General features: G+C 42.8%; 2 protein-coding genes across 3 annotated transcripts in view; both read right to left on the reverse strand.

Moving 5' to 3' along the window:
• ypel1 (yippee-like 1) overlaps positions 1-12,266 on the reverse strand; it is a 1,016,165-nt gene that overhangs the window by 197,381 nt on the left and 806,518 nt on the right. The gene's annotated exons all lie outside the window — the stretch shown is intronic.
• Positions 1-12,266, reverse strand: part of si:dkey-215k6.1 (transmembrane protein 132C) — a 410,128-nt gene that overhangs the window by 9,310 nt on the left and 388,552 nt on the right. For both annotated transcript variants that reach the window (XM_028823992.2, XM_028823994.2), the window contains exons 6-7: positions 4,371-4,576; positions 2,020-2,293 (exon numbers count right to left, since the gene is read on the reverse strand). In XM_028823992.2, coding sequence (XP_028679825.1) covers positions 2,020-2,293; positions 4,371-4,576 — 480 coding nt within the window. The remainder of the gene's footprint in view (positions 1-2,019; positions 2,294-4,370; positions 4,577-12,266) is intronic.

Below are 12,266 nucleotides of genomic sequence, written 5' to 3' on the forward strand. Positions count from 1 at the left end.
AAAAGCATTTACAGACATACATCTTAATGCTGCTAAAACATTCTGGAAAGAATAAATTAGAGAGTGAAATGTGAAAAGAGACGAAATCAGGAGTGAATCTGACAATAGTGATAGAGAGAGAATTTCAATGAAAGTCAGTTTTAAAGCATTCATGTAGGACAGTTACAGTTTATTGAAGAATACACCTCAGCATCATCTTAGTCAGATGGGCCTTAGCGGCTCTGATGAAGATTCATTCTTTTACAGTAAAGTTTTTAGTTTGAGTGCAGTACAGGTAGGAATGAAGCAGAGAGAGAGTCCTGATCAGAATACCCTGCAGCAGTGTGTCTGCCCCTCCATCATTAGAAGACCCCTCGGTGTCACCTCACTTATTAATCTGCCTCTGTTACAGACATGTCAGACTACTGCTGCCACGTGTCTCCTAATTATTGATAACGTTATTAGTAATAAAGCACACCTCTGTCGTTAATAATTATTTTTATGATAAGCAGCCTCCGTTCCCCACGATGTACTTTTTATTTTCCCCTCATTTCCAGAGAGAAGTCCTAACGTAAAAATGTAACAAGACCATTTGTTACATGGAATCTTCTTATTTGTGACCTTTTGATTTGGCTAACATCTGAATGCCACATGAAAGACCAGCCACATCCACAATGAAGTACTTTTAAAACAAAGTTACAATTCCAGTGATATTAATTCACTTGGAGACGCATACGAACGTGCATTGAGCTTACAGAGCCTGCAGGACAAAAGTAGGGCAAGATGCATGACTGCACATTGCTACTGGCGGTCATGGTGGGCTCACGTTGTGCTTATTGACATCTCATTTCCTCTAACACCTTTACTGGTAACAAAAGGAAGCACCATACTTCTTCCCTGAAATGGTTTCTAGCATCTGGGAATTCCTGGGCCAGTTCAGACATTAGAGGGATTGCCGTGCCCAGAACTCGGCCGTACCTCATGTCCACTCCTTGTCCAAATCATTTCAAACCTGTCCTCACTGTCTGGTACTAAACTGAAGATGGGGACATGGAGGTACCTGTTGTGTGTGTACTGTATGATTCTTCCAAGGACTTGGCTCCTCTTCCAATACTGGGCACAACACACATGAATATTAATAATAAATGGTGAAATCTGGTGTTTAATAAGCCCTGAGTTTTTGTTGACCTGTACATATGAAGCGTAGTTGAGGAATTGTAAATATTCTGACATGTTGTGAGATGTTTCAGGTAAAGAAGACGGACATTTCAAGGTAAGGCAGTTCCACTGACTAATGATGGCCAGACTCACATAGTTACTACGTTGATAGAAATACCAGACAGCATGAATCAGCACTCTATTGAGCCTGTTAAAGTTTGGGTTTAAAGGCTGTAGTGATGCCGCTGTGGTTTTTTTATATTATTAATTAAATAATGATCACAGAACTAAACAAGAGTCAATATTTATACCAGAGTGCTAGAAGAAAAAAACGAATTTTGTTGAATTAGTATATGTGAAATTGAAAGGATTAACATATTACGTTACATTGAGTCGGAGTCGGTACATTTTTACTGCCTCCAACTCCGTAGCCCTGATCGTGGTGCTGGAGTGTCATGTTGACTATCGCTGCCCTCCGTTGACTTGACAGTAATCTGTGACAGTAATCCATTTTCAATGAGGACCAAGACCATGCAGTAGGTATATCACCACAGAGGTAAAGCTAACGTTGTCATCAGTGTCTGCTCTTCCAGAAGATGACTCAAAGCCCATGTAGGAGAAGAACTTTTGTGGATGTTGCTTACAATAAGGATTCTGAGGATCACACTCTTGTAATTCCTATCGTTGATCAGAATACTGCACTGCGTGTCCGATATGACCGAGTGTGCCTTGCAATGCCCTGGCCTCTCATCCATGCTTGACTCCCGCCTTCTGCCTAAAGCACCCAGAGGCTTTGAGGTTCTGTGATGGACTAAGTAGATTCAGAAAACTGATGGCTACACATTCCTGTAAATAGGTCTGACACAATCAAAAGAGTTGTACCTGGATGGTGGTGATGCCAAGCTCTTTCCCTATTAGTATCCGCCCATCCTGAAGCTTGGCAATCCTTGGCTCCTCCACTTTGAAGAAGTCAGTGACCAAGTCTGTAATGTCTGCTTGCCAGTCAGAGCTCAGCATGTAGCTGAGTTCACCCCCCGTGTCAGAGGGCTCAGCAACAAAATGCGTAAGAACTCGCACCACTGCATGCTGGTATTGGAGTGTGCATCCTTTTCCTTTTTTCTCATCATCATCTTCATCATCACTTTCTCGAGTTGGCCTATACAGATAGGTTATGGGAATGAAAATATATCAAGTGGTTAATCTCAAAGACATCGGTGACAACTGAACATTTGAGACTCCTAGATAGTGCCCAATGTATGCCATCGAAAACTCAAAAACCTGCAGAGAGCTCCTCAGGGTAAAACATGAACAAGTGGTGCAGTCGTATGAGACACAGTAAACTGTTACGTGCGCTGCACAAGCCGGACAGTACGGTGGGTCCCACATTACAGACCACAAGGGGGACGCGGCTTTTAAGGTACAAATAGTGAAGTTAAAGTGCAGGATGGCACCGAGCATTAAATACTGTGCCACGTATTACACGTAGAAAAAAATCAGCGGAGATACAGGGTGCACATTCAGCTTGCCCAAAATCAGGAGCGAGCAAACAGTAAGCACTACTACTCATGCTCAAATATTCAGGATCAAGTTTGGAAAAAGATGAGCTGTGTCAGAGTAAACAAGACGACAGATGTGGCATGTAATATTTATTCTCTTCCGTTGAACATGCAGCCACATTAAAAGCTGATTGTAATGCAGTTTATGACGTGCAGTTTATTGTCTACTTAGTACACCATTTCCCCATTACCTTATTTTTTTTAAATTAATGACTCCACTAACATCATATAAGATCACTGTAATCCTCAAAGAATGACAGTCTGTTTTTAAAATATTAACAATCGTAAAGAGCAAGCAGGTTCATTAGCTGGCGGCCACCATTAGTCTATTCACTGAATGCTGCTGTAGCTGATCGGTGGGCTCTGCCCTGACTCCCAACATGTAACATTTAACAGGGAGACGTGAATGACACAGTTTCTCTCTAAATGCTTTGTGCTCAAACACCAGGCAGATTTTAGATGTGCGATTTGAACAGCACAGGTGGTACCCTTGAAGGTTTTGCCTCCACACGTTGGTGGCATGTTGGTTTTTTGTCAGCTGCTGCTTGTGTGAATATCGATGAGTACGTCACGATCACCTCGCTGGCCACAGCGGTGTTTGGACAGAAGAACAACATCAATAATCCATCACTGATAACATCTTCATTATTACCTTTTTGTGAAATGCACAGTGATGGGTCCCTGCTTTTATTTCTTTGCCGTTTTGGCAAAGAGATGAATATTAAATGTTGATTTAAGAATTACTAGCATTTTTGCATTTAATGCATAAGAAATACGCTTGTTAGATAAAAGTCAAAGTGAAATATCCTCAAGTTATGTACACTACAGGGTACTGCCATTTACACAACTTGATTTGCAAGACAAGTGTAAATAAAAGAAAGCTTTTGTTGGTAAAGGGTCCTCTGTCACAAAAGTGAAGACGACATCAGGCCGTGTAAAAGAGGAGTTGAGCCTCGAGAAGGCCATTCAAGAGTCAGTCCTGCCATATTTCTTAAACAGTCAGCCTTCAGCTTCTTCCTGTTCATAAGTCACATGCTGCTCGGTTTCCACCTTTTTCTCCCTCTAACTTATCACGAGCATCTCTAAAACTGGTGACATTTTCAATTTTAGAAACATGTCGGACACCTTTCAGTCTTCCAGTGTGGCTCAGCCAAAGCCCATCAGCACCTGAAGTGCTTTATCGAGTGACATAATAACCAAACATACTCGGGTACAGTCAAACCAACCTCCTTCACACCGAGTGACAAGCTGGCGTCACGTACACGTGGTGTTCTGTTGAACTTTACTGTAGAACTCATCGGAAAATTGTGACTTGAGCAGTGCAGGGGCCTAAAGTGCTTTACAAAATGGCACCAAGGTTACACTCTCAGCAAGGATTTTGTTGTAAACTGCCTTTTGTTTTGTATGTATGAGCAAATGTGTTGGTTTAAATCTGGGAAGGAGGTCATAAATAATAAGACTAAGAAGTATGAACCAGTTATAAGATGCACTATTGCCTCCTTGCTAGGTTTATTCAGTTATGTTGAGCAGTAAGCTCTGCCAGGTACACAGAGTGTATTTATTTTAAGCGAGGCCAGCAGGGGGGCTCAGCACAGCCCGTTTTTGACTGCTTATTCACTCCATTGCACATTACAAAGTACAGTGTCGTGTCTGCATAGAGACACTCAGTAGTGTTACCTTTTGTTGGAGACAATGGGCACTCGCCAGCCTTTGATCTGGCTGAGTTCTGCATCGGACACTTCAATCTGCAGGGGAAGGCGCGGCACCCACACGGTGATGTCCAGCCAGGAGGTCAAGTACAGGTAGGTGAAGTTCACCAAGACGTTTAGACGGCCTCTCATTTCCTTACCATTGACAAGGACAAAGTCACATGTCTCAGACACCTAAGGAGACAGACAGAACAGAGAAAGTGTCCATAATTATTTTACATCTATACAGAAAATGAATTTCCTTCATTGATAATAATTGTAGCATCAGCTGAACACCACGTTATGCTACTGTTATTATGATGTGGTTGCATTACAAGTAAAAGCTACACCTCCATCTGCTTTCCCATCATTCCTGGGTTGTGGAGAGCCAAAGATTATTCTGGCAGCTTTAATAGGTGAGCAGCAAACCAGCCCACAATCAGGACACCCGTCGTCAGAAACACATTCATAGTGAAATAACTCAGGGTAGCCCATCAGTTTCAGCTGAACATCTTTACAGTACAACCAGTAAAACATGCCCTCTTCAGACAGACTGGGACTGGGCCAGACGAAGAAGAAGAAGAAGGAAGAGGAAGAGCAGCCAGCAGGTCTAAACTCTGCACCTGAGCTCTGCTCGCAGATGACAAGATGAGTGACACTGCATGAGACTTGCACAGGTTTAAGAGGACTGTCAACTCTGACTTTCTTTTTCTTAAACTATGAATGCTTCAACTGTAAGTTTAGCAAAATTTCAAACTGTAGCAGAACTGAAGAAAGTGCTCATCCATAATTATTGAGTGTTGCTGGGTTTGAACCCTGCACCCGGGCAGTGGAGTTTCTGCATTCTCAGCACTCCGGCTTTCCTCAGACGTCCACACCAATGAGGTCTGTTTGACAGTTCTGGGGGTCTGAGCCTGAGAGCTCCCTGCAGTGGACTTTGGTGTCCTTGCTGGCAGGAAAGGTGGAACTGAACAGAAGATGTACAGAAGATTCTGTTAATTTGAAGAGCCAGAAAGGTTCAAGTAAAGTTCAATTAAAACAGGCAGGTGGAGCAGAGAAGAGCAACACAAGCAACTGGGAAGTGCAAGTGTGTAGCTGATGAGGAGTGCTAAAAAGTTCTAACACAGGGCTACACAGAATGACTGGAGCTCAGTCAGAAATCCTGAAGTTCTGATTCATGTCTGTACTATGGAGTGGTCTGAGATTCAGAAAGTGACCACTCGTTTTGTGTTTTCATTTTATTTATGTCTGGGGACTTTGTGTGCAAATTAAACATTGTTAGAGAGACGGAGAGCGGTTAGGAGCCTGTGCTGATAGAGTGCGTTGGTGCGCCCCCACATGACTGACCAGCTCAAGATCCCAGAGTAGGACCCGAGTGCAGCCAGTCACCCCTCAGCACCACACTAGTGCAGATGGAATACATTGATAAGCATTTAAATATTTCTAAAATGGCCCCATGTCTCATTTGTTTTTGTAGAGAATATAAAATGACATTTGAAAAAATCCCCATTTGTTACAGTGTGTAGTAGTTTTTAGGGAAAAAAAATGAACTTAATAAAAAGACCCTTCACCAGCTCTCCACTGCACAGGAAACTGGCCAGTGGTAGTCGCTGGGGCAGCCCCCCTTTATTTTCATCACCAAAAAGCAGTTGTTTTGAGGTGCTCCTTATCAGTTAGTAATGGCATCAAATCGTCCCGAGCCACTCTTTGCCTTTGCGCGGTCAGGCAGTAAGTTTCCATTATGACGCTGGGTGGGCCTGCTCAGATGTCTGCTCCACATGGCTTCACTGCTGCTGTGTCAGAGAACACAAGACGTGTGCTATCACAAACAATATGTTATTACACTGATAGACTGTTAGGGCCTCAACCCAACTGGCATCTTTTAAAAAATGTATACCATACCTAAACCTGGGAACGATAACAAGGCCTTAATATTTATCTTTGTGACTAACCTGACCTGATGCAGACTCGCTCAGCTCTAACATGGGCACAACATTTAGGTGCAGAAATCTGTGCAGCCCAAAAGTAAAAGGAACATATTTTGTTATTGGTCCAGAGATGTATAAACGTCCAGGGATGGTGTCCCACAAATGTGATTCCTTTACCGTTTCTTGGTACAAATACATTAAAAAATGCCCTGATACCTCCCAAGACACGCTTACAGCCGATTACATTTCAAACATCTAGCGCCAATGCCGTCATCAGGTGAAGTTTAAATAAAGAAATAAATAGCACACGTTCTTTAAGATGGAATGTAGTGCAGCTGAGACATTCCACATGGCACTGGATGCCCGTTATACCGTAAATGTGTTGCCATTTGCTCAAAGCCCTTCCGCCAGATAAAAGGCTCCTCTCCTCCCGGCTGCCATTCTGGCTGAGCTCTGTTGTGAGTGGTAGTAGGGCTGTGGACGGTCAGATGAACTCTTAAACAAACGTGGGAGAGCTAACTGTGCGAGTGCCAGCGAGTCTTAATGCAGGGTACAACTTGTCTCTTCTTTTCAACCCTCTTCACAGTCATTTCTGACATTTTATTTTTATGTTAGACAGATTAAAAAAAACCTCTCAATATGACTATGATTTATGAATAGATACATGCAGGTTATTCAATACAAATTTCTCTGTTTTAAAGGAGTTGACTTCTGGTAGTTTCCAGCTGTCAAAATATATGTTACACCAAGTGAATTTTGTCTGTTAAAAGTGTGGAGATGCATTTCTCTTCTCCGCTGCTAGGCAGTGCAGTAAATGAGAATGGCGATGCCACAACAGAAGGCTGCTTCTTCCTGCTGGAATTTCTGAGGCTGCATTCCGAGTTTCGACAGTAAGCCTTCATGTCGGAAAAACAACCTTTGCAGGTGGTATTGGATGCTCAGCTCTGAAGGGAGTCTCTCAAACGAGAAAAGCCCTGGAAGACCACAAGTGCCTGAAGAGAAGGCGCCAAGAACTGAAGAGGCTGAGTGGAACAACCCAAGGCAGCCATGAGCTGTGAATTCCTCTGCTGACTCAACTGAATGGTGCAGAAAAGGTTACAAGACGTGGATACTGTAGGCTCAAAAACCCTGAGGCCTGACTCTGTGCAGAAATGCAAGTGTAAGTGGGCCTGATGGGTTTGCATCCCACCTGAATGCGAGTGATGAGTCAGCGTTTCAGTTAAATTGCCACGTTGTGTGTTATGTACATGCAGCCACCGAGTGCCAGTGATCTGTGCTATTCTGTGCCCAAAGATGTGTGGACCTTTCTTCTTCAACGAGACAACAGTGATAACAATATGGTGGGATCCTGATGACTGTGGGACAGCACCCGATTGTCATCTTTATGGTGTACTGCAGCACCGCCAGACCAAATGACACTGCTCACCGATGTCCATTTTTTGGGTCTACTGCATGTTGTAGGTGTCGTTTACATGCCATCCAGGCCCACAGATGTTTGAAGAACCACACTGAGGTTTCTGCTGAAGTAGTAAGCGAGTGTGTGTGACGCGAGGGGCACATGTTGAAGGTTTCTAAGACTAGACATCACAATTGGATAGTTTTTGTGTCACTCAGTGTACACCACCTTGTTTTAAGCTGAAAACTGGCAGAATGAAACTCATTTAAGATAGGGCTACTTTCTGACTATATATTTAAATAAGTAACACTTCATGTAATTTAACGCACCCACACTGCCTGCATTAGCGTCACCTAAAAGTCTTTGATGTTGCGGGGCGCTTGGCGGTCTTCTGCTTTAATATGAGATGTCAAACTCTCCTTCACGTCTTTATGTACGGCTGACTGTGCGGGCCAACTCTTCAATTCTCTTACTTACTGATGGCTGATGTCCTGAAGCACTGCAGTCAGATTCAGAACTCTGTCCTAACCTTTTTTAATTTAACTCCACATATTTTCTAAGATTTCACCATACATTTAACACTACAACATCCTCATCCCATTACTTCATGTACTGCATGACAGCAAATGCTTTTCATCTCTGATTCCCGTCTCCGACACTATTTTTGCATGAATCTAGGTTGTGCTCATTTCTCTGCTTGTTTGCTTGTTAATTCATTTGAACTGGAGTGAGAACATGAACACGGTAAAAGCAGAATGCTCTCAAAGGCTAATGCTGTCTGTTTTAGCAGGAGGTACACAGTACTGGTAAACACTGCAATGTCTGCAGATCATGAAGAAGTAAACCCAGTAAGGCAAACAAACTCGGCAAATGTCACTGTGGACGTGTTTAGTGCTCCGCTAACAGCACATCTCGCCTCCCCAAACTGCACTTGTGCTCCACCTGAAGGGTCAACTGCTCCACTTCCACAAAGCACACGGCGCTCTACATAAATCACAAAGCCGCAGCAGGCACTTGAACGCAGATCAAAACAAGGACTCGTGGGCACAGGGGGTGAAAGTCCTATTTCAAAGAGGTAATCACGCATGATTGTCTTTCTGTATATATTGTACTGTATATAAAACACCTAGAGTCAGTGTTAGCTGAACAGCTACCTGAAATTAAACATGCTGTGTGAAGCTTGGCCTTGGGGAACGTCATGTGGCACTGCAGCTGTGGAACAGGACAGTCGGCGGTTACAGCATATAAGTGGTCCTTATTTCACATTCAAAACTTCTTGAGAATGTTAAGCTTTTTGAGCGAGCCCCCTCATTGAAAATTGTGGCTTTGTCAGCCAGTAGTCCGTCGTGGTGGGCACCACAGCCAAACAGGACCACTCATAGGTGGTGACATCACATTTCTGGCAGTTCTTTATTTTGAAGATTTAAACTTGACAATCATTCAAGTGGACTTTTTTTACTACTGAACATGCTAGTGTAGGTATCCAGGTCAGGTCAGGTTCGTAAACCCAAACAGGTTCTTAAAACGCACAAAGGATGAATAGCTGGAAGTCATTTTTGAATCTGTTGATGTTTCTAAGCACTACTTACAGAAGTAAGTAGTAAGTAAGTAAGATGGCCAGCCATCCAGAACAAGAAGACAAACCTCCCAGCTTGCCAACAGAGATGCTGCCATTCATCACTGCTGAGGTAGAGTATGCTCTGTACAGCCCCCAACGCCTGGGCATGACGCTCACTTGCAGGGCTGTAACATACTGAAGCATCACTGAGGTTTCTCCATTAAGAGTTAGCAGCCTGAAATGCACAGAATCAAACTCAGAGTTAGGGGCAGTGACAGGCACTTCAAGATGCTGCACTACTGTGTCACTCAACTGTAACTTTAGAAATGTTCAAATTATACAGTATATTTTTGTTTGAAAGAAAAAAATACAGGAAAACTAACAGTGAGACGCAAAATGGATATGGATGATCAGTCTTCATTTTTGTTCCCTGAAGCAAAAGTTGATTAATTTTAGGAATTAGGAACAATGCTCAGTTCAAGGCACTAGCTTAGCCTTTTCACTGTTAAATAATGAAGCACTCTCTTATCCTCCTGATTCTAAAGCCAATTAGGTTTATAAGGAAAATCATTTTGAAAAATTTTTAGTTCATGAAATCGATAGCCTGAAAGTGGAGAGATATTAATTTGAGCGTCTCAGACACTGGTAGAGGTGTCTTATGGTGGACGCTTTTCAGGCAGCAGCCGTTATAAACAAGAAAACGCTGTATTGAATAGAAGCAAAAAAACGATTTAATAGAATCTAAATGCATGAGTTAGGCCTCTTTAAGTAGCAACAGCCATTTATCAAATGAAGAACAATGAACCTTGTGTCTGCTGATCTGCTCTGGAACTTTTTATAGTAATTATAGGACTGTCCTTGGTAGGTCAGGGAATTCACTCCTGAGCTGTAAATAGAAACACCGACCGTTTGGAAGTTCTTTGCATTTGGGTAACTTGCTTGAACTTGGTGGTCATTTTTTCCTCTGGAATAAAGTCTGACAACAAAATTGAGTTTTGAAAGTTGCCAGTTGGAGGTGAGTGACAAAAGGTGACACTAGTGGCACTTATAAAATGTTGCTCCTGATAGTGGTGGGTCTCATCTCATCGCTGGTTTGACTTGCTGTCAGGATGTGTAGGATTACATGACTGGAAGGCCGCTGTCTTCTCACTACAACAGAAGCTCGACTTTTGCAAATTCAACTTTAAGCATATTGTCAGGAACATAAAAAGAGGTAAAAGAAAGAAAAACGTAACATCAGAGTAGTGCACAGAGGCGTGTTTCTGTCCTGATATGGAGAAAGAGTGGCTTCCCCTTACTCTTATTCTGTCTTACTGCAGTGTGTGCAAGAAACATACAAGAAGAAGGAATCATCTGAACTGAAATTTAAGGGAAAGCCAGGCCTGCGCCCACAATCCGAGTCTCACCCGTCGCCAGGGCACTGTGAAAAGAAGCATGAAAAAGAGTGAGGCACACTCGTCACGTGTGGTCTGTCACGCCGTCACCCTGGCCGAGTGTGCCTTTCGTTCAGCGTGCGGAGTCTGCCTCTGTTGGTGTAACCCAAAATGATAAAGCAAAAACACGGTCTTTAAAAAGTGAACGCTTCTGAATACAGACACAGAACGTGACAAGTTAGTTTTCAATTTATTTCAGTCTTGGTATATATTAGTTTGCCACATGAAAATGTGTTCTAAAGTGAAGCATATTTTATACATTTTAAAAAATAATTAGTCTGCTTTTGAATTTTATAACGGAGCCACTTGGGAGCAAGGCCCCTTTGCAAAGGAAAGCCTTAAAACTTACCAAATATGACCACTTTGAAGAAGAAAAGGTTTCAATTTAGGAAATCGATGAATGGACGGATGGATGTGTATAACATGTGCTCAGGTCTTGCCACTGGATTGCATGCCACACACCTGCTCGATATTCGCTCTCACTGAAGCACATCCAGACATTATCAAACTGTACAATAAAGAAATAAGCTTCCGTACAGCAAAAGAACACAAGCGATCAAAGGTGTGACTTTTCAGTTATTATTGTGTAGTTGTCTACAGAAATTCACATCTGGGCATCAACATTCAAGGTCAATAATGGCATCTGGCGATGACTTTCCAAGATAAATCTATGCCCCTTGTCACAAAGGAAGATGAACAAGTTAGTAGGTGAAGTGAAGCACACAGTGGGTCTCCATTAAAAATAGCCCAATCTCACAACAATGGTTTGCTTTTTTACCTTGTTAAAACAACATGGATCAGCGGCTTTGCAACATGTGGACAATCTCAAGATGCTGCTTAATAGTCGATGACATTTTTGGCTTGGAAACTGGATGTGCTCAGTTAGTCTTAATGCCTCTCTTTGTAATGGCACCCTGATGCTTCATAAGCTCCATTATAAAGTACAAGGGCCGGCTAGTTATTTTTTTAAATTTATAAACTGCGTCACTTTAGGATGGAAATTCATGTGGCAAATGAATATATACCAAGGTTATGAAGAAATAAACCTCCAAGCGTGTCCTTTAATGATTCCAGACAACTCAAGTTCACTCTGGGGCGGTGTAAGGGTTAGTCCGTGAAGGACTTCTCAGTGGACACTGTGCTAGAATGGAACATCATCAAGAATACAACGGTGATGGAGTCAGTTCTGGGACCACATTTTAAAGATTGTACAGCCGTACATGCTTAAGATGTGAATTCTACCAAGACGCCTTGAGGAGCTGTCAGTGTTTAAAGCCCAGGCAGATGAGCGTTGGTGCCCATTGACTTGTGTGTGCTTGATAGACCTGAGGAATGTGTTACTGAGTCATTGATGACAACTGGACAGGTTGTAACCATATTGTATCCGAGTGTCTGTGAGTGTGAGGTGAGCCCTCTAAACTTGGTCTCACTCAGACAGAGATGTTCTTGTCAAGTTTTCAAACGTATCGCTGCTAGGGAGCTAAATAACATCCATGGTATAAAGATTCTCCAGCACGCTTCATGTAGTTGAGGGGCCGGAGTCCATCTTGGCAGCACCGAGTAGCCCGGG

Source organism: Erpetoichthys calabaricus, chromosome 18 (assembly GCF_900747795.2).
Source record: "Erpetoichthys calabaricus chromosome 18, fErpCal1.3, whole genome shotgun sequence".
NCBI classification, from domain to species: domain Eukaryota; kingdom Metazoa; phylum Chordata; class Cladistia; order Polypteriformes; family Polypteridae; genus Erpetoichthys; species Erpetoichthys calabaricus.